General features: G+C 39.1%; 1 protein-coding gene across 1 annotated transcript in view; it reads right to left on the reverse strand.

Moving 5' to 3' along the window:
• The window catches only part of THSD7B (thrombospondin type 1 domain containing 7B), a 313731-nt gene that overhangs the window by 171801 nt on the left and 118631 nt on the right, over positions 1–23299 (reverse strand). Inside the window, exons 6-8 of the mRNA XM_071746457.1 lie at positions 19923–20092; positions 8526–8681; positions 6661–6858 (exon numbers count right to left, since the gene is read on the reverse strand). Of these exons, the coding sequence (XP_071602558.1) occupies positions 6661–6858; positions 8526–8681; positions 19923–20092 (524 nt within the window). The remainder of the gene's footprint in view (positions 1–6660; positions 6859–8525; positions 8682–19922; positions 20093–23299) is intronic.

Genomic DNA, 23299 nt, shown 5'->3' on the forward strand with positions numbered 1-23299 from the left:
CTGAGAAACTAAACAGAATCTGCAAACTCATTTTGTATAATTAATCCGTTACAAGAAAAATTTAACATGTCAAAACAGAACTTCTCAGAAAGCTGCTAGCTTCATTCCCTCAGCCAGGAATAAAACCAGACATCATGTCTACTTGCAGCCCTTTCCTTCTGTAGGCTTCCAGCCCAGCTGCCTGGGATGCTCCAGCCTCCAGTGATACTGTGGGCCAAGCAGAGTGCACACTGCAAGCTGCTTCTGTGGACAAGTGTCCTTAGGGACCACAGGGCAGGTTCTGATTGAACTGAAGTATGGACAAGTCCCTGAGCATGGAATTATTAATGTGCTGCCCTCAAAGAGTCTTCAGTTCTATAACTGCAGAGCTTCACTGTCAAGTCCTGGCAGAACATATTTGTCTTAAAATAACACTGCTTTGATCACCTTGCTTCCCTTTACTCCCTGCTTCAATTCCAACTGGATTTCAGTGTCTGCTCTGTCAATAGAGCTGTGTGAACAATGGATTTCTATTTGGGAAAGGAATCAAAAAGAAAAAAGAAGAAAAGAAGAAAAAAACAAACAAACAAACAAAACAAAAAAACAAAAAACCCAACACAGCACTACTGAAAAAAGGAAAAGGAAGAAAAAACCCTGTAATGCTGTTTTAAGTAGACTGAAGAGAGTGTGGGAAGTATTTAGGAAAAAAATAAGTTCAGTATAAAGCAAAATGTTTGCTTAATCTAAAAGGAGTATTTTGCTTTTATATTAACAACCTCTTTTAAAAACATTTTGATTTTTTAAATTTTGTTTAAGACCTAGCCCAGTTCATTTATTTAAAAAGCAAACATTCATTTTCTAATCTAAAAAAAAAAAACCGAAAGGAAACATTCTGACTCTGAAATATTATTGTCCAGTTTTACAAATAAAACTGTCAGATGGAACAGAAATTTGCAAACAGGTTTATTTCAATCCTAATATGTACTTCTTCAGCTAACTCTTTTTCAGAAAACAAAAGCCTCTTGTCTTCTTGGCAAGTGCCACCTTCTAGATACCAGCTGCCTAGACCCAGAGAGATTGCACAGAAAACTACAACTCTTGTGCTGCAACATCCCTAACCAGCAGTGCCAGGACAGCAGCAGTATCAAGTTTTTCTGCCCTGTTCAGTGAGCTTGGGTTCAGGCCATGGGTGCTGATCTCTGGCTTGGATAAACCCTTGGAGCTTGAAGCCAGCAGCTTATTCCATGGAGAATACTGAAGATCAACTTGTCACCATCACAGCTATGACAAGGGGATGGCAGCATGGTTTATTTCTAAACAAACAGATTATCCATAGCAGGGTGGTTTCCCCCATACAGCCAGGACTCCTAGGACCCAGCAGATATCATCCATTTGCCAGACACATCTGGGAAGGGTGCACAGAACCTGCTGAAGGAGGTGACACTGTGACAGGTCCCAGGAACAGTATTTGGGGTGATGCAGGAGAGGGGAGACAACAACATTCTTCTGGGCTCTGGGTTTGTCACCTCCACCTCCCTGTCACTGCATGAATTCCACATGAAGAAGGAACCTGGAGATTATTTGGCACTGTTAGAATTTTAACTCCCACAAAACAAAAAGACCCTGATACCCAAGCTGACAGTACAGAAAGGCAGCTTTTGATCCATGATTACATTTGTTAACTAGGAGTAAAACACCCTGAATCCAGCAAAATCACACAACCTTTGAATTCAACCTTGTTGCTGATCTAATAACTTCTAATTAAAACAATGAAGCCTAGGTACTAATTATTTCATATTTTTTATTATGGAGACACTACACTGTTCACTATCACACAGAAATTGTCTTTATTACCAATATTTCTTCTGGTAGGAATCAGAACAAGTAAAAGCAAATTAATAAATTATGACATGGGAATTACAACTAAATGGATTGACAACTTGGGGGTATGATTCTGAATAATAACACTCTACAGTCTATTCAAGAGCATTACTAACAGGTGAGATTTAGTTTACAGCATTGTCAGAAACATCTATAAAATGCTTGAGAAATTAATTGTTACTTTTATGAGTCATACTTGTTATTTCATTACCTTACTGCTGTAGTTCCTTTTACATATGTTCTTAGGCTTTACTCCTCTCTCTAATAACTGCCCTGTTCACAACTTACATGGTTGTAATGACCATTTCTAAAAACAGCACTTCAGTTCAACATATGTCTTGTTTCAATCTATCTTTCTATTATAAATACAACCTAAATAGATATGGAAAATAGCTATAATGAGGGCTCCCCAGGTCCTCCATCAGACTGAATCCAACAATATTCTTATGTTGAAAACAGTTGCATTTCTTAGCATCTCAACCAAAAGACTGGAAAACTGCCTATGAAGGCACATAACAAGTCCTCTTTGGGCTGAACTTTTACCTCTTGACCCTGTGCCAAGTCCTGCCGTACCTGCAGGTTTCTCCACACAGCTCCAACATTCAATTCCCTTTGTCTCATCATACTCAAAGTGCCTGTACCTATCCCAAAGGTGTGAGAAGCAGAGCACACAAAAGATGATTTGGGTCATTGTCTTTGAAAAATGAAATGCACCAGGTTTTGGCTAGTGTCAGAGTATTTAAAATCAGAAAGTTTTGACCACATTAATGGTTTTGTGTCAACTGAGCAGGAATATTTAAGGAGAGCAAGTGAACTGGAAAGTTTTCAGGGAGTTATTTTCACCTGGTCAATGCACAGTAATGTTTGTCAGTTCTAATCAAGACTGCCTAAATTCAGATGTCAAATACTTGCAACTATTTGATCAAGAATACCTTACAAATAGGAGATTATTCAATTCCTTGTTGAACAAGCAAAATCAACAACTCTGAGAAAAATCACAAATAATTCTTGGGCTGTCTGTGAATGTAAAAAAAGACTTTCAAATAAATTCTTTGATCTGAATTATAGATTAATGTAGTAAATTATGCAGTTACATAACCTTCTTTTGAATATATTTTCCTGCACTCTTCATTTGGCTTCACAGACTTCCCCAAAAGCATCTGTTGTCCTTCAGCAGCCAAAGAAAAAACACTTTGCTTAGAAATTTTGTTTAGAAGAACCAGGCAGTATAGATCTTTTCCCATTCTGTGCATTACTTCATTGCATTTCTACATGTTTTTTCATTTCTTTTCATTTATTACACTACTGTTTTCAGATGCTATGAAAGAGGTGCACTGGAGGGATAGGGACCAGAGTTGCTTTCATGCCTCATAGGGATGTTCAATAACTTATTAACAGAGATTTTAGACACTACTAGGTGGGAGCAGCCAGACATCTAAGAATGACAAAGTAATGAGATGATTACAGTCCTCCCATTCCTCCTCATCTGTGCAAACTGCTGCAAATCACAAATTACAGACTCCAGATACTCCATGAAAAAATGCTGTACCATATGAGTCCTATGGAGGCCCCTTCGTTATGGACCTCCTTCATTAACCTGTTTAAGAAACAAAAAGACATTTCTGTACCTCTAGACAAAGTAGAAGAGAGCTACATCACTGAAATTCATAGAAGCTCTTACAAAGAGAACTTGTTTTGGCAGGGAAGTCTTCAGAGAAACCCAGCACACTGCAGTCAGACCTGTGTCTGACTCAGCCCTGAGCTGTTCCAGCTCCATCCCAGAGCAGCACAAGTTTGTTACCTGGGTCAGTACCACAAAACCTCCTCACTTGGCTTTTTAAAGTAAAAATAAATGACACTACTAAGAGGCCCCCAAGATGGGCTTTCAGATGGAGAAAGAAGTTCATTAGTCACTGCTCCAGGCTCCCCTCCCAGACAGGTTCCTCCCAATGTTTTCCCATAGCATGGGGTGGCATGAAGTGCAGGAGACTTTGCAGGGGAGAGAGACACTGGGAAGACCAGAGTGGGATTTATTAACTCCTTGTTAACTTCATTATCAAGACATAACAAAGACAAAAATGAAACCCCAGGCTCCAACTTGCTGAAGCGAAGTTTAGGCAGCAGCATCAGAGTCCTCTGCCATGGGAGAGAAGAGGGAAAAACATGGCCAGATGCTTCCCAGTGCAGGGAAGGTAATGAAAGGTCATTTTTGGTAAGGGAAAAACCAACCTCATCATGATCTCTGAGACATGGAGAGTAGTACATAACCACCCAGCATTACACCCCAGAGCTTGGGGTAGTGAGGGAAATAGGTTCAGCTCTGCTGTGAATGGAAAGAAAGGAGAAAAGAGGCACCAGGCAAGGAGCAAGGTGCCAAGTTCTTCTGTAGTAGGGCTGACAAAGGCAAGTGATGGATCAGCTGCTTCTAACTTCTAAAAAGAAGTGAGCTGACACAGCTGTGGAGAGGAGGAGAGCATGATGCCAAGAAGTCCGGCATTTATATGAAAATGAAGATATCTTGCAGGCAGGGATACACAGAAGACCCAAAGTACCCAAATCAGCAGACTCCAAGCCCAAACGAACTGTGGTTACGATCATGATGCATTGGGTTTTGTCATATACTGGGTCTCAAAAAAGCCCTTTTTTTTTTTTTCTCTTGGCATTCAGTGGAAATACTGAGCAACAATGCCAGGCACGGATGGCAGAATGACTGGATAAATGACTGGATTTTAGGATACAGAGCTGAATTCTGTAAAAAAGATACTTACATAAATGAAAATACCAGCACATAATGCAGCTACCCTAAATGCTTTCAGCAGGGTAGTTACCTGCACAGAATTTTGAACTTCTGTATAATGCTAAGCATTAGCATAGGCCTTATGCTGCTTTACCTGTAATTGATATGTCTCACATACGACTCCCTACTGGCTTTCCACTACCAACTAACCAGTTATTCCAGGTAAAAGACTTTATGCAACTCTGCTGCTTATTCCAGCTTTTATCCAAGAAAATAGACCACTTATTGCAATGGGAATCTAGTTAAGAGAACATTACAGAAAGAAAAGAGCTTATAAACACAGCAACTGGACTGACTGAAAAAACAAAACAAATTCATTTCTTCTTTTTCCCTTTTTATTTACAGAGTCCACCAGCCCTATCTTAATGGATCAAAAATTCAGAAAATCTTAAAAATCTCATTAACCAGTGCTTCTAATCTGCCTACTGATCTGGATATTGCCTCATGAAACCTTCTCAGTTCAAACTGGTGATCCTATCTAGTGACAATCTTTGCCTAAGGCTGGCAGGGTGGGAAGAATGTCCTCACTTTTTTTTTCCTCTGCAACCAGAACATGCACAGAGTAATTGAAATGAAAAAAGAGTCCTGTGAGCCTCCCAATAGTTTCTAGAACAATGGAGTGAAGAAGAGACACCTCAAAGGCAAGGCTCCTTAACTATCAGAGCCACGGAGCACAGTGTGATCAGAGATCAATGAGCATCTGCCACGTTATCTGCCTCCTTCCAGGTGCCAAGCTGGTGCATAAAAATGGATGTTGGCACAATTTTAATGGTGTGAAGTACAGGTTGCTCCTGAGCAATATGGGTCTCCATCTGCACACATTGCTGCTGGACCAGACCTACAGCTATGGTCAGAAATTCAAAGAGATAACTCAAACAAAATTCAGAGATAGCTCTTTGCTCTTCACTGTATTCTGGCTGTGTGATTTTATAACAGTTGAAGATTTTTCTTTTTTTTTTTTTTTGTCCCATTTACATGAAATTACAAGAAAACCACACAGATTCTAAATGTATTTAAGGAGAATCCGTGCTCTTCAGCCATTTCATTCTGTCAGATTCTAATATCTTGTAAATGACACACTATTTTTAAGCACTTGTCAATTAACCCCTCTTGTTACCAGCTTGAAATTGTTTCCTGTGATGGGTTTCGGCATCATGCAAAAGAATTTTCCATTTCAGATATAATATCAGACTCTAAAGTTCCACAATTTTGCCACTTTTGAGATTATAGCAGCGTCTCACTGTGACCAAGGACTGTAAAATTGTGCTCCATGTAATTGAATCTAAAGATCTGTCAACATTGACCTTATCAAGAAATGAAACTCCTGGCTGAGGTTCAAACCATGCACAAGAAATAAGCTCTTGCTAGTTGTTTGTAAAAGTCATATAAAAATGTACTGATTCATTATTAACAACTTGTACACCAAACACACTGCAGGTCTCAAGCTGCTGCCAAGTAAAGCATTACTTAGTACCATCATTTCCTTTACATCTAATTCTTGTATTAATTTTGGCAGCACAACTGAGCATGCCCATGGTAAGAGAGATATCATAATGAGATAAACAACCAGACCACATGCTAAAAACTGAGGAGAGAAGAAGTCCTAGGGGCTGGATTTATTTTGTGAGTGCCCATAGTGCTGCTGGCCTCAGTGACAGCTCTGCTTTATACAAGACATGTAAAAAAAAAAAAAAAAAAAGAAAAAGAATTCCAGACCCCTGCTACCTCCCTTTTGCCATGATAAGGCCAGCAGTGACAACACAGGAACTGCAGTAGAGAGCCATGTCCCTGGGGATAAAACAGAATAGAAAGCTCCAGGCAAAATCTCAGGAAATACCAGCATTAGGTGCTCATGAGCATCACAGTCAACTCAAAAGTCTGAAAGTTTCATAAAAATTCAGTCAAGAGCTATTGTAAAGCATGGCAATTGCTCTGCAGCAGAATGTCAATTTAGAATGAGGCATGGAAAATCATGGGGCTTTTAAGAGGATACCATTACCCACCTTTCTTGTTCTTGCATACAGCTTGCAGCATGCGGGTTCCAGGTCCACATTTCCCACGGTGAGTCACACACATTCCTTCTGAAACAATCCACTCAAAACACACTGGGTCTTCACAGGGAATGGATTCAATTAAATGTGGACAATCTGTCAGGGTCCCCACCGGCTCCACGATCACTTGCCTGTGTCTCATTCTAAAACCTGACAAAAGGGGAAACTGAATCATCTGGACAACAGTAAAAAAAAAATATTCATAGCAATAATCTGTTAGCAAGAGGATAATACAGGGAATCTGGAGTTTGGGGGGTATAAAGACAACCAAATACCCAACACTTACCAACTGAACTGACTGGCATGGCACTTGGCTGTAGGTGCCCACAGTCCAGGCATCCAAACTCTCATAGTTGGCAAAAAATTCCAACAACCAACATTTTCCACATTTCTTTTTCCCTTTCATCGGCATTAGACAGAAACCCATATGTACAAATATATGAATTTGCCTCTGATGCATATATTAATGTGATAACAACATTAAAATAGAGAAACCATTAAGGAACTAAAGATATAAAAGACATCCATATTCTGCCTGGGAACCTACTAATGAAAAGGCTTGTTTTGAGAAACAGCAGAGCAGTTTACTAAGAAATTAGTATTCTGCTTTATGAAGGTGTAAGGATTTCTGATACATAATGCATATCAGACCTTCAAAATGACATCCTATTAAACAGGAAGATTCAAATGTAAAGTGGAAGAAAAAGGTTACAGATATAATGAAAGAATTGATTACATAATCTGCCTCCTTCTGCACAAAACCAAAAGTCATGTTGCTATAAAAAATGCAGAACAAATACGCAAGTTTCTTTCAGCATGTTTCGTTATGTAAATGACACAGAATTCTAAGAAAGGCAATAAAAAAATCCGTGGTGGTCTTTCCTACAACAGTCTCACACAAGGAGCAAATATAGAGCATAAGTGGGGGTCACAGGGAAATGCCTTGGCCACAAAAGAGAAAAGGAAAAATAAAATATATATTTGTATCATAGATCAAATTTCCAGGATTCTCAAACCAGCAACGAGAAACTCAAAACAATTTAAAAATGTTTTTTTAAAAATTAAAAAAATTTACAAGTTTTGACATTTAACAATATTTAAGAAAAAAAAATTGAAAAACTGTGATCAGCTCAAATCACTTCAGAAATCTGTGCTATTTTCTGAAAAATGTGATTTCCAAACAATAATATTCATTCCCTGACATGAGCCCCATGAGTCATCCTTCCAGTTCAGAGCCTTAGGAACAGGTCTGCGATGAACCAAGTGCTGCAGCAACAAACATGCACCCCAGTTGATTAAGATCCAAGGGAGTTAAATTATATTGACATACTCTTCCTACCAGGAATTTAACCCCAAACCCAGAACAATGGGAACCCAGGTCAGCCCAACTCCAAGGTGGCAGGGCTGTGGGAGGCACCTTCCAACCTCCCCCCAGCACTGCCCTCAAATCCAAGGAGCAGGACATTTGAGGGGGCTCAGAGAGGGAAAGCCTAGCACCATGGAGCCCAAGGAATCCTCCTTTCCTACAAGTTCAGCACACGATAAAAGGATCTCAGTCAGGCTGAAAAAAATTTTTTTTTTTTGGCTTCTCTCAAGAATACTGCAAAAAGCTTTTAGAGGTCATATCCCACTCCTGTATGCACAAGAGCTTCATCCTATTTTAGATTATTAAAAAAACAAAACAAAACAAAAAAAAACCCCAACATACTAAACTCCCAATGAAGAATTTGACACCACTGCTTTTGCAGCCTTATCATAATATTCCACAACCCTCTTCAGGTCCCCCTCCAGAAGCAATCTATGAGAGCAACCATTACCTCTTCTGCTGTTGGGGTCCAGGCAGTTCTCGTGAAGGCAGGGACCCCAGGCTGACCAGAAGGACACCACACACTCAGAGGAGCACAGCAGGTTACAGAGCTGGGAGCTGGAGGGAGCAGGACCCAGGCATAGCTTCCCATCAACTGGTCTGGTAACTAAGAGGGGAAAAAGAAAAAAAAAAAAATAGCAGGGTAGTAACTGTCCTGACCAACACAAAGAGGTCTGGAGCTTACCGCTGGAATTTGCTTTCCAGAAGTCACCAAAATCCAGTGCTTTAGGGTCTTATCTCCCAGAGCAAAAAGTTAAGCCTGTGTTAAGCAAGGCACTTAAAAGTTTTATCTAAAGCATCCCCATTCATCAGGCTGATTAAGACTATGCTTAATGGTATATGGGTACTTTAAAAATATTCAAGGCTGTTTCTACAATGCTGGAGCAACAAACTGGAACCTAATCCCTTGCACTTATGGCCAAGGAGACATCTTTACACTGTGCCAAAGAGAAAGACACCTAAAAAGGAAACCCAAAAAGCTTTTGCTGCAACAGAGTCAGGCAACCAAAGCCTGAGCACAGAGTATCTCCCTACACCCATCCTCTTCAGGAGCAATACCACCTCTAGATTACAGTCAGAAGGTCCAGACTTCTGAATTTTCTTCATCCACTTTCAATAAAAATTGAGCAGAGCTCTCAGTTTCTTTTACACAGACATCTGCAGAAAGCATCTCTCCTGCCTCTGGGCCAAGGCACCTCCTTGACAGACAGACATGGATCTCCCAGCCTCTACATCCAAGAGGTGAGCTGACCCCAAACATTGCCAGGTACCAGGCAAGTTGATACTGACAGTAAATTATTCCCTTTGTATTTTCATGTATTGTATGAGACTACTAGTTTCAATTAGGTTTTCTTTCCCTTTTATTTGGGACAAAGAGAAGAAGGAAAAGAGGGGACTCTTGAATCTATCTTCTGGGTCATTATATGATACTGCATTTTAATTACATTATAGGCTGAATTTGGCTGTCTCTTCAGATAAATCAATATCAAAGCAGTCTTTCAAAAGGCAAAGGCATGTTTGAGTTTACTCTGACATGGTATTACCAAGACTTCATTAATTTTTATAGCTACTGAATTTACTTTATCCTCATTTTTATTTTTAATGTCTATTTTCCTTTGCTTCCATGCATGGAATTGACTTGAAAAGGATTATAAAAATATGCCCATTGTATGAGTAATCTTCTCTTTTTCTGAAGTTTTAACATTTTCTTTAAAATTAATCATTTGAAGAAAATAAACTTTTTTTTTTTCAAATACAAGACTTCAGTGCTCAAAATCTAAAAAAAATTTGATTTGCACTTCCCAGACCTGAAACTTCAGAGCAATACCAGTGCATTTGTTATCAGCATAACAGGATTAAACAACAGATGTGATTTAATTCTAAGCTGAAGGATAATATATAACCGAAAAAGACCATTTTTTGAATGATTTCTGAGACACTGAGGCCTTTGACATGTTCATTTAGAGATTACAACATGATGGCACAAATCCAATTCACCTGAACACTAACATAAACAGACCTTTTCTAGAGACCTTGCAAGAGAAGTGACAGGCAGAATGAGATTAATATTAGAGTTTTAAGGATAAGGGTATTTATTTTACCATGAAGTCTCATGCATGGCTTAACCTGCCTTTCAGCATCAAGCTTTGCAGAAGTGTATCATTTTTGAGAGCTCACTTGAAGAAATGAAAGAAAAATGAGTGCAGATGGTCAAACCCAGGAATATATCCCAGTCCCACTCTGCTCTAATTCAAGGCACTGCCATTACCAGTGCCTCTTTCCACCTCTGATGTTCAGGTTGTTTCTACATTCAGATTTAACTGTTTAAGTGTGGAAGCTACCAGATAAAACAAGCTGGTTCTCCTGCCCTGAAAGTTCACCAGCTACAACCAGTGGTGCCAAGGGTACTTTGAACTGATTTTGGATAAAAGAAAAACAAGGAAAAATTGGTTACAAAAAGTTAAAGGGGCAGGTTTTGTTGGTAGGCAGAGCCTGGCAGCCACGACAGACTGATGGAAGATTTCTTTCTATTCTTGAGAAAATTCCTGCCTTCCTCTCCCTGCCCCGGCTCCTCTTCCTCCATTGGGTGATGCCCTCTGGGAGCTCTCTTCTTCCCTTAGGAGCTCTTTTCTCAGGACCCACATCCTACTTGTCACTGGAGTAAGACTGCCTGTTTACTCACTTCCTAGAGTAATTCCATATATTCTGTGAAATGTAGATGAGAAAATACCCAGACTATTCTAATCTAACATCCGAATACATTCTAAATCTGTGCCAGCTTATACTCATTTTATACTGACTACAATTCTCCAGTGAAAGTCTTCAGGAATAAGTCAAGAATAAAAAGAAACAAGCTGCATTAATAACTGAATATACAATACCATCTTTTTCCAAAACCAGGAAGGTATACAGAGCCACAATTTCCAGCACAAGAGCCAGAGTGACTGGACCAGAGAGGTCCTCTAAAAGTTTCATCACTTCTTCAGCCATTTGCTTGATAAGTCTGATTTTCATCAGCTTTATTTAAAAGCTTGAAGCTTTTGTGATTTTCTACTACTATTCTTTCAAGATATTTTTTTTTTAATGAAACATAAGGTGGGTTTTTTTTCTGAACCTTTTAAATGCCCAAATTGCCACACACTGGAGCAACAGTCTGGCTGGGGATGCCCCATTCAGGAAAAACCTACTGGTATGCCTATGATAAATTAACATGATAGCTAGGACTGTGATAATTGACTCTGTGGTGGAATTTATATAACTATATCTATTTCTTTTTTAAAGGGGGTTTGAGTAATTAATTTCCTCAGAAAAATAATGGCCACTTTTTGAGAAGAAGGGGAAAGGCAGAGGCCAGGCAAGAGCTGGATGGGAGGTAATATCTCTGACTCAAAAACTTATTTATTATGCTTTTTCATACCTTTTAAAATCCTGTACTCTTCTCAATCTATAGAACAAACTTGAAAAAGCAATCAAGCATTAATCTGACAGCCTCTGAAACACTGCACATTTCTATAGCTGTTACATTGAACCTCTCCTTTATAAATGGAACTACAGCTGATCCCAGCACCAGTGTCTGCCTCAAGTTTGAATTTTACTCTTTGCTCTTATTTTCAGGTTATTGCTACCAGCAGGAGATAATAAATTGGGTTCTAAAGTATCTTGTTTCCCTATATATTTTTACCATGGTAGTGATTTGGAGTAAGGGTGGAAGAGGAAATCAGCTCTGATATGATTACTTCCACAACATAATTTTAAGGCAATAAATAAATTAGCTGTGAGTCACACAGACTCACACTTGCAAGCATACATACCAACACTATGACAAAAAGCAGTGATGACCAGACAGAGGGAGAAATGTAAAGAACAGCATTTTGCTTGCAGTGATTCCTTTTAAAAATTAGGTTTTCAAGTCATCAGGAGGTAAATAATACTTTTTCTTTTTTTCCTGGACCTTAGCTTCATTTCCCTTTTACAATGAACAAAAACAACCTAATTGAGACATTTTTAAATATCTCTAACATAGCTGGAACACATGCAAAAAATATCAGGGCTGTTTCTTACTGGTCTGGCCATATTTTAGCTAATATTCCATTCTCAAGGCAATAAATCCAGATTTTTACTATGTATTTTGGCAAAACTAAGCCAAATTCGTGATTTCCAGGGTACCAGGAAAAGATGGCAAATATTTGTAAAAGTCCTGCTGCCTCTGCCAGGATTTATAAACCAAAGACATGTGGATCAATATGAAGGGAAATTACCCAAGAAAATCACAAAGGATTGAGTTGTGTAATAAAAACATGTGTAAAACATAATGGAAATTAACCTAGCACAACATTTGTAACTATTTGCTTCAACTTGGAAGACTTGTTTTATGGTAAAAACAAAAGATTAGACAAAGGAGAAGTGGAGAATGTAATTTAACTAACCTGGAAATGGCACCAACCCTAGTCCAGTGCATCTCTCCATTACAAAGCTTAATGCACCCTGTGCCTGCTGGAAAAGGTGCCTTGATGCTTTTAAGAAGAATCAATTAGTTTTGAAGCCACAAGGCACAAAGTTGAAGTCCTCTTTTCAATTAAAATCTATTTAATAGACAAGAAACAAAGTATGAATAGAAGGCTAATCACAGCATGAAAGAGGGTTAATAGCAGATTGCCCAGAGCAACAGCAGTTTAATGTATTTCAGAACAATAAAGCTCCTTGCAATTTTCTTAAAGTGACACAGACTGTTAGGACTTCAAAAAAGAGAAAGTTTCCCTGCATCCATATCCTCTGCTGTGCAATGGGATCCTGACCCCAGCTGGGATTTTGTGTTGTTGCACTACAGAATTTGTAGAGGTTATCAAGAGTAATCGCAGATCAAGTTGGATTTGATGATCCTTAAGGGTCTCCTCCAACCTGAGGTATTCTTTATATCCATGATCTGGTATAAGTTCAGAGTAAGCATAAGTTTTCCACTGGCACACAGCTGAGCATCAGAGGTGACATTGAAAATGTCCAGGAAAAGCAATGTAGGCAACAGGGATTCTGGGATGCCAGTGAATGCAATGACGAGAAGGAAAAAGAGGATGTTCCAGAATGTTGTCCAGAAAAGGCCATGAGATGCTGGAAGTCAGGGAGGGAGACCACCAGAGAGGGTGAGAGGAGCCACAAGGAAAACAGGGAGAAAACACAAAGGTGGGGATGTACTCCATGAAAGCCCCATGAGGGTCTGAACCCTGCCCTTGCCCAAGCTGAGTGCTCATTCAACAGGAAGCAGCGCCAGGGAGCAAGAATCTGTTCTGTGAGCATCACATCACTGCAGGAGCCCTGATACCAGGAGAAAGGCTCCACAACACATGTGTCTATGATACTGGGATGCTGTACAGGTGGCCAAAAGCTAAACTGGTGAGATTCTAGGCTACTGCACTCCTGGCATGGCCCTGAAGGCAGCTCCATGCAGAGCTGTCCTAATGTAACATTTATCTCCATTTACCTCCAGTGCCTCCTGCACCAAGACCAGAGCAGCCACCACTGGCTTCCTTATCTCTCCCCAGTGTCCCAGTTTGTGGTGTAGCCTTATCCATACAAATCCATTTCTTTTTTCATCTGACTCAGGGTTATTGTTTGAACACAATGCAGCTCCCCATCCCTTTACCAACAACAGGACAAAACGACTCAGAGAGAACCACCACTATTTCAAATAAAATTAATCCATTTCCAGTGATGGCAAATAATGACAAAAATACAAATGCAATTAAAATTTTATCACGCAAAAGATAAAACCCTGAACTAAAACACAGAATCTCATGTGAATTGACTGGGCAGCATATTATTTGCTGTATATCAAAACCAGCTGTATAAATAAAAGTAATTATAAGGAGATAAACATTTCATGGTCATATCAAATAGCTTGTTGACAAAAGAAAAGCATATACTTTATAAGGCACCTTTTAAGAAGAGACATTTCTTTCACTGTCAGCGTCTTCATACACATTATCCTCTACACTTTACTTTAATTAGTTTCTAGATATGAAAGAACTGAAAATATTACACCTCTAAAAGACATTAGGGAAAATGATTTTCCCAAATGGATTCATACTAATTTTTTTAAAATACACATTTAAACACTACTGTCAGACACAGCAAAAATCTGAATAAAATTATTTCCTTTCTTGCTTCTAAAGGGTTTCCCCTGAAGAAGCCAGCTGCTACATATTTATTTTTCCATTATGTGAGTTGTATCTCATAAATTTTGCTCAGCATTTGGTGAGCTTACAGATCAATAACTCGGCATCCCAGCAATATAAATCTGATGCAAGCTTGCCTGAATATATTTTACACTTCAGGGATGCATTTCTCATCTTTTCAATCCAGTTTGGTCATCCCAATGATAAATAACTAGTTTGGGATGAGAGGGATTCCTAGGGGGCTTTGTCTCCACCTGAGAACAAGGTTTCTGTGGGTCAGGTCAGCTAAGCCAGAGGCTGAATGATCCTGTTGTACCAGGAGCCAGTCAAAGATTTCTTCACACCACTGCTGACCATTAGCTCTCTCCTTCCTACAGCCCTAAATCAAGTTTTCTCTGTACTAATATATTCTAAGCTATTCCTTTTCAATTTCATGAACCAGACAAGGACAACAGGATTTAAACATCAAAGTCCCTAAATTCCAGTTTCTGTCAAGTAAATCAGTCTCTCATTCCTGCAGCTTCACCAGCAGAAATTTGGAGGGAAAAAAAAAAAAACCCACCAAAAAACCCCAGTGTGCATTATTGCAGGGCTCCTACTCCATACAGGGTTCATATCCATCCCAACAGCACATATCCCATGCCAGATCCTATGGGCAGCTTATCCCCATCAACACAGTCTTTCCCCAATAAATATGCAGGATGATAACAGCAATAACAACCTACACAACCAAGTTACTGTCTTGGAAGAGTCAGACCTGGTGGCTCCCAGGACATCCAGAACCCAAGGGGACGATGGCACATTCAAATAGGACTCTTTTTTAGGGTTTCTCTCTTCCAGTGAGTTACATCCCTGGTTTATTGAGCAGATGCTGAATGTACCAGTTTGAAACACTAATCCCCCAGAAGACATGCAGGGGAAGATCATGATTCAGAGCAGAACAAAGAACTTGCAGGAGAAAAAAGCGTGGCACCCTCATTAGGAAACTGAGCATACAGAGCAGGGAAGGCAAAACCACATTTTTTAGAGCTAAACAAGACAAAAGGGCAGAAAGAAAAGGATGAGAATAAATATAGAATAATACAAGATATGAATAAAAGGAGTCCTCAGATTTGTCTCTATGCAACTCCAAATAGGCAGTAATTTCTGGAAAATCAAATACCGTGCCAAAACATCTGCCACATGGGAATTAAGAACAGTCTGAGAAGTTTACTCATCAGATAAGAAAGGATTAGGTGTTTCTGTCTATTAAAAGCAGTGTGGAAAACAGGAAAGGAAAAAGGCTATAAAATTATCATTTTGAGACACGTGTAAGCAGGACTTAGATGGAAGTGCAGGAGAACACTTTCACTTGCAGATCATTCTGGGATTCTGTCAGTATAATTGCTTGTAAGATAAAAATACATAAGGGAATACACACAGGGATGGATCAAAAAGTAACCCTTAGAAATTAAAAGGTACTTGAGTACATACTAAATTGAAAGCAGACTAAAAGATATAGGCTGGTGAACAACAGTGGAATAAGTCAAGAAATTATGTCTACCAACGGGTGACTGTTGAATATGTCTCAAAGGAAAGAGGAGTTTAAAAGCAATACAGATTTCTATAAGAAATAGCTTTGCAAGGCAGCACTAAAAGGTATCTAAGAATAATGAAGGCACCTCATGTACCTGCTGCTGAAACTCAAAATCAAATAAAAATAAAAACATGGAGACAAATATGATGGAGACACTCATTAAGCAAAAAAACACTATAAAAAAACTTTAAAACCTGCTATAGGTGTAAGAATTTAATGTGGATTTTCTGATGGAAAGTAACAAAGAATGAAAAAAATAGGAAGCCGCAATAATTTGCTGGTGAGATTGTAATAAAAGATACATTTTATTAGCCAATTTTATTATGCTGCGTAAACAATAATGATGATTCAATGAAGAACAGCATTTCACAAAGGCCTTTTCAGTCCTATAATTAAAACTTAAGCACACAGGCTCAAAAAAAAAAAAAAAAAAGGTTATAAGAAAATTCTGAAAGTGAGAGGTAAATTAGATCTCATTCAAACAAGTGAAAAAGAAAAAATGTCAAGATGTATAAAGCACAAATTTTACACAAGGATGACAGGGCAGACAGATTCCTAGTTAGTGAGCTACAGAAAATATGGAGAGAACAGCAATCCCAGTCCCTCAGGGCAGGGGTAAGTAGTTTTGTGAAGGAAGGAAATGCTTCTGAAGAACTTCATGAAGGATGCCACCCCCCCAGACTACAGATAAAGAGTTACAGTCTTTAGATAAATCCAAAAAGCAATATTTAATTAGAAAAGACAAGGATGCTCCCTGGCCTTCAGGAGAGAAGGTAAAAAATTCATGAGGAAGAAGATTAAATGTAGGAACCGCATATGTTTGTTAATTGAACATAAGCATAGACACCATTCCCTGTTCTAAAAGGAACTGTAATTATCATCTTATTGGACTTACTTATTGTGACTGAGAGGACAGCTGTAGTGCCAACGGAGAGATTTTATAAGCTGATCATTAGATAATATGTTTTCGTATTTTTACCAGATGCCTTTTTTGTTGGTACACGGGGGACTGTTGGCTAATGATGTTCACCCAGAATAATTAAAATACATTGTGGGGAAAGCTTACTGGGGGAGAAGAAATTTCAGATTAGAATTTATAAAATAAACAGTCAAAAATCTTATCTCAATCCAAAAAAGCCCACTTACAAAAGAGGATAAAAAATAGAAATCTTCAACTTATTTTCAAAACTAGACAGTGGGAAATGTATTTCTGCTTTCACATTTTAAAAGAGGTAGATAGAAGGGTAGCCACCACTTTATCTACAGTTTGTTCCAGACATGGGACATCCAGACAGGGATCAGGGAGTATCCAGAGACAAATGAACAGGGAAGACTGGGGCTGTACCATAGGTTGCATATTCTACACTACTTTTTGTGTAAAATTTGTCTCCTCCTTAAAAGCAACAGAATTTCAGACATGTAGATTTGCTGCTTCCATCTCTGCATATCAAAAGAAAAATGATAAACTTGAAGTATCAGGTTACCACCTCTCTGTGAAAATTAAGAATCATAAATTTAAATGTGTTAACATTCAATGAGATACTTGAAGAGAAAACAGAATTATCTGTTTAAAGCTAATGACATTAAAGTTCAGTCTAAATTAGGGAAAGCAACACAACTGAATAGAGATGTGGATTCCTTGGACAGAACAGCTAACCCAGGCACCTCCACGTTGGCTAACACAGAAATACAGAAACCTGAATGACAGAGCAGTTCACACATTTAGCAAGTGTTCCCTGCAAACTTTGTCAACATGCAAAAGTCTCAGAATGCAAGAATATTACAAAGAACTTCAAAGATGAGAAAACTTTCTGCCTCCAAATACTCCCCACCCATGTTAACAGTATGGAAATCCTCCTGAAATTCTAAAAAAAAAAAATCTAACTTCACTTGGACCAAGACAGGAATGTCCTAATTAGGTCACCTCTCAGGTGAGAAAGAAATGAAAGCTTATCAATGCATTTCTGAAAGTAATACCTGAGTGAAAGTTTTCCATTTCCAGTAACTTCAAGATGGAATTTTACAAGCAAAATAATGAAAGATTTCAGCAGACTTAACCTTCTGAATAACTGATATATAGGGATTCAGGAAAACAGAGGCTCCTTTTCTAAATAGACAGGTTTTAATACAAAAATAAATAGATAGGAAGGCTAAGCAAATGAAAAATGTGAAAGATATCCCTGGGGAATGAAAGGGCTTTGGGCAATACATAAAAATACATCACAGATGGTCCCTGTCTCCAACAAGGACTCAACATATTTTATCCATGAATGCTGCTGGAGAGACCACAGGACAAAATCTTCTTTCACATATGTCATTGGGCCTCAGTCCAAATTCTCATTGCAAGTAACCAGAAGAATAACAAGTGTGATGGATGGTAATATCCTATTAGACTCGCTTGTTTGATTCCTGAATGATCCCTTTAAGGATATGCAAGAGGTGAAGGAAGAAAAATTACTGTACCTTTGTACAGCCTGGCAATTAGGTTCCATATTTGCTTATACAAAGAAGGATTCACTTCCTCATCGCTGGAAAAATGATAAAATAAAAATACGAGATGCTCTAGTGATGAATAAAATTATTCTATGACTTGAGATCACCAGAAGAGAGTACAGAAATTATGTCAATCCCTTATTTGTTCAAAGAACAAAAAATTATCAGCTAGTAAGTGAGACACACTGGTTATTACTGGATAGGGAGGGACAATAGGGAAGGCTTTGCTTCTTTCTATTTCCATGAGACTACTTTGACAGTATAAGTGGTTCTCTCTTTCTGAGGACTGCTGCAAATCTACACCTCTGCCTGGGAATGCAGTAATAATTTGTACCTTGTACAACTGCTCTGCACATGTGATTTTTCCAGTTGCCTATACAATTCTTAATTTTTGCTAAATAAGGGTGACAACTGTAAAAGCAGTTGATAGGAGGCGCTTTCAATTTTTTAATGGAACTCAACTTTGAACAAGTGAAAAAATGCAGGTGATCACACACTGGATGTATAGCACAAATTCTGTTATGAACTGTGTTGGTGTAAGGGTCTCAGATACATTCCTCTCATCTTCTTGAGTAATTCACAATAATGAAAAAGAATGAAGATGTGAATGAAGCCAGTTGAAGCTTGCTGCTCACCAACTTGCCCTACAGTGGCTGCATGGAGCACAGGTGGTCTAAAGGCTGAAGACAGTCAAGAAAAGCAACAGACCTCTCAGCAGCAGCACTTTTCTTGCTCTGAAAGGCATGTGCATCACATCCTTGTGCAGAGCAACTGCAGGGGGTCTGTGCTGGGGGAGCAAAGTAGTGGCAGATGAGTGGGAGAAATTAATTCATGGACTGAGTGGAGATTAAAACAGGTTTGGTTTCCTATCACCTCAGAGTCTGTGTTGGATGCTAGGACACATTGGGTGTCCAGAAAGCATTTGCTTTTCCTTTGTAAGTAAATAAATCTAAGAGAAGATATTGTGTTCTTATTATCTTACATCTCTTTTAAAAAATATATACTACATGGGCACCACACAGAGTAAATAAAACAGTCTAAGAGGAATTATTCATCATGCATCTGTATGTGCTCATTATTCTTCTAGAAAAATAAGTCACTTCCAGAGGCCAAAAACCCTCTTGCCTGCTCAGAAGATTGGTTTTGCTTTCCCCTTCAAATCACAAGAAAAATTGTGTATCAGTCTGGAGCAGAAGCTAAAGGTACATCTGGAATGGAGTGTGACATCTTTTTTTATACTCTAAACCAGGACTAAAACCACAGATAAATGGCTACCAAAGGAATGGGATACCTGGTATATGAGACAAAGAAAACTCAAATCCAAGCAAAATTTAGTTTCTTGACCCTGTGAACTCCCCCATACAAGTACACCTAGAGAACTCCCACAAGTTCACCCAGGAGGAATGTGGCTCCTGGCAGCTCTTCAGGACCCTGAGGACCACGTCCTCCTGCTCCCTACAATGCTGAGTGACACATCCCCATGTAAGCATGGAAATGAGGGCATTAGTTAGCCAAAGTCTATTAATAACTGCATGTTAACCCTTTTTTTTTTTTCCCTTCCTCTTGGACCTCCTGGAGGCACATACTTCATGAGTCCCTATGCACATACCTTCCCTCAGTTGGTGCATACCAAGCTCCAGAGTGATCTGGGCACAGAAGACCTCCCGGGTTTGGATGCCACCTCCACAAAGTCCTATCTGCTTGTGGTGCTGAGGGTCTTGCTGGTCGAGGAGGAGGGACACTTGGCAAGCTTTCCATTCAGAAGTTCTCCAGGCAAACCTTTGGAAATAAAAGTTATCAGGTAAAATAAAGTTTTTGCCCAAGACTAGAGGCGAGGGATTGGTGCTTGTGTTAGGTGGCAGCATAAAGTTGGTTTAATCTTTAGAGCAGCACTTCCAAATGTTACAAAATGTTACAAAACATACTAAATGTTAAATTTAAAAGGGTAGGTATTTTCTCTTTGCCTGGAGTGCCTGTGTAAAATTTTCCACATAGCACTGATCTCCAAGGCCTTTTGAAACACTAAATCATCCTGACAAACCCTTTGAGCAGGGTGCAAAGACAGAACAAAGATTAAGAGGTTCGATTAAGTGCAAAAACTCGTTTTCAAACATGTGGCTCAAACCACTAAACCACCTCTCTCTGGCAAGAGCTGAATCTTCACTCCAAAATGCATGTAATAGCTAAAACCCTGCACATGTCAACAGAGCTCCAAGTGCTGGGCAGCTTTCCTGCAGGTGACAGCTTTACAAGCACCTGGGGAACTACCAAACTCTTCAAAGGCTTGGCTATAGTAATTCAGTTCTCAATTCCTGAATTTTTCTAGAGAAAAATATTTTAATTCTATATTCACTTCAGAACTCCAGAGCAATAATGGCTTTCAGACAAGGATTACATCCCTGGGCACAGGATGTGAATGCTGGACAATCATCAATGGCATGTACAAGCTTAAGTGCCAGGAAGAACTTGTTAAAACTGTAGGGGAAAAAGTATTGTATGTCAGAAGAAAGCAAAAATTATTTCCCCACCATGTCTGAAAATGCAGAGCAGATTTCTAATACAACAGTTTTCATAGGCATAATTATTTTTGATTCATGCTTCACCATTTCAGTGCAGTAAATAAGATCCAGAAGTCTTTCTTCAGCTTCCTGAACACAAATCTGAGACAATCTTGGTTTTATATCCAATCTGTTCACACTTCTGCTGCTTTATTCCTCTTCTCCTCTAATTTTCATAGCTTACTTTTTTTCCATACAATCTTTGTTGGTTTTTTGTTACGTAAACTATACAGAATAATTTCCTTCTTTTATTCTCAAGACAAATGCTCTCTCCTCTTATGGAAGATCCATGGTTGTTAAAGCTACCCATAAACTCAAGTTCAGTGGGGCACCTCTGCAGAAAGAGCCTTCCATATTATAATTCTGTGTATCATCCCCAGCCTGTAGCAGGTCCTGACTACAGCAATGGCAAGGACACATACATCTCATAATTATATGAAAAATAAATATAACAGCTTGCCTTAGCAAACATCAATCTTTTCTTAATTTCTTATGTTGTAAATACAGGCATAAGAATGATTTCTTGCCACAAAGCACTTAGGATTTTTGCAAGATACTAATGGAAAATGGTTGTGAATACCACCAATTACTTCTAATTTACAGGTACTTCTCACATGAGCTGTCGTGCTCTCTTAAACAATATACAATATCACGTGTAACTTTGGATGCACTCACAGGGTTTATTACAAACAGAGAAAACAAAGAATGTCCCAAGACAAGCATTAAATATTTGAATTCCCACAACATAAAAAGCACAACCATGATTTTTTTTCTTCTAGTAGCTCCTTCTGAGAACTCCTAATCTCATTTCTTGGGCCAGCAGCACTAAATGCAGCCTCACTCTTCTAATAAAAGCAATGAAAAGTGCTCTTCCTCACACATCAGCTGATGAGGATTTCTCCTCCACATCACTTCATGGCACTGTGTTCTGCAGCTCTACACTTTCAAAGCTAGAAGCTTAAATATAGAACACGCACATCAGCCACGGAAAGAGCTGTTTTAGGGAAATAACTCTTAAAACAATAATTGACTAAAGAAAAACCCATTATCAGTATCTGGTTTAGATACTCAACTGTGAACTCTGGATCCTGAAGACTCATTTCCAGAGGGGTGAGCACCTGCCTCTCCTATTCGGCATGAACTGTGGGAATTAACACCTATGAAAATTAGGCCATCAGTGATTAAAATTATGCAAAATAACTAAATCTGAGCTCAGAGATAATTAAACTATATCAGCCCCTGAATCTAAAAGAAAAAAAAAGGGAAAAAAAACCAACTTAGATATTTTAACTGGATACTGTGCACACCAAAGAGAAGTCTTTAATGAACATTACCACTGGCTCCAGCCAGTGAGCAGCTGAAAGCCTCAACCCCATCAGCCCATCTTGTTTTTTTCCCAGCAGGACATAACCTCAGCTTCCTGGAGTCTTCCAGTAGCAAATCCTAGCCCATAACCAAGGGACTACTGACACACTGAGAGGGAAACCTTCTGCAAGACCTTCCCAGATGGGTGCAGTAGCCTTGGACAGCATGGCACAGACTCTCTGCAGGGTTTTAAACAGGGTGGCTGATCCTTGGTATGAGTTTGCCCACCTATGAACCACACTAACCTGCATAATCCCTACCTAAATTAAATTAGAAGCTTGTTAATAGCCATTAGTGAAGAATAGAGACTACAGGTTGGCAAACACTTGAGGGGCTTCTGTAGCTTTGGCAACCCCAAGCCAGTACTTGGAAATTAGCATCAATATCCACAGTGGTTTTACCACACAACTGTAGATTTTCCAATTCAATGAAAATGTCCAAAGTCACCAATATCACTTGGACATCCTATTGTCAGAGAAAACCTTACCAGAGATGCAACCAGCATTAAGCTAATGGCACCACACCACCCAGCCACTTTGTTATCTGTCCCCACAGGGTGAAAAATGTGGTAACTCAGGAAGTGGAAGGGACATTATACATAGTATATATGCATACATGTATACTACAGTTACAGACCTCTTATTAAAGCTAAAAAAATCTCACCCTTTCCCTTTCTTTTTCAATAGGCTTGTTGCACTTTTTTCAGATCACTGCATGAATTACAGGAGGTCTAGCTACTTCCAAAAAATTGAAAGACCACACTAGCCAATGCAAGATAATGTCCCAAATGAAGGACCTTCCAAATGCACAGCCATATCACTCTGCTTAAGGAAATGGGCAAACAAAAACTTCCAGTTTAGAAACAATAAGGTGAGTGCTTGGAGTACCTGAGAGGGATCTTGTCTGGTAAAGCTGGACAGGTTTCCATCCACATCACAAGCAGAGCTCTGAAAGTCCCTGCTAAACTGAGTCAGCTGAGGAGGCAGAGGAGCAGGTCCCACAGGGTTCTGTTCCTCTCAAGGCAAACTGAGGTCTGACTGCAACACCCAACTGCATCCACAGG

The sequence above is a fragment of the Heliangelus exortis genome, chromosome 6 (genome assembly GCF_036169615.1).
Source record: "Heliangelus exortis chromosome 6, bHelExo1.hap1, whole genome shotgun sequence".
NCBI classification, from domain to species: domain Eukaryota; kingdom Metazoa; phylum Chordata; class Aves; order Apodiformes; family Trochilidae; genus Heliangelus; species Heliangelus exortis.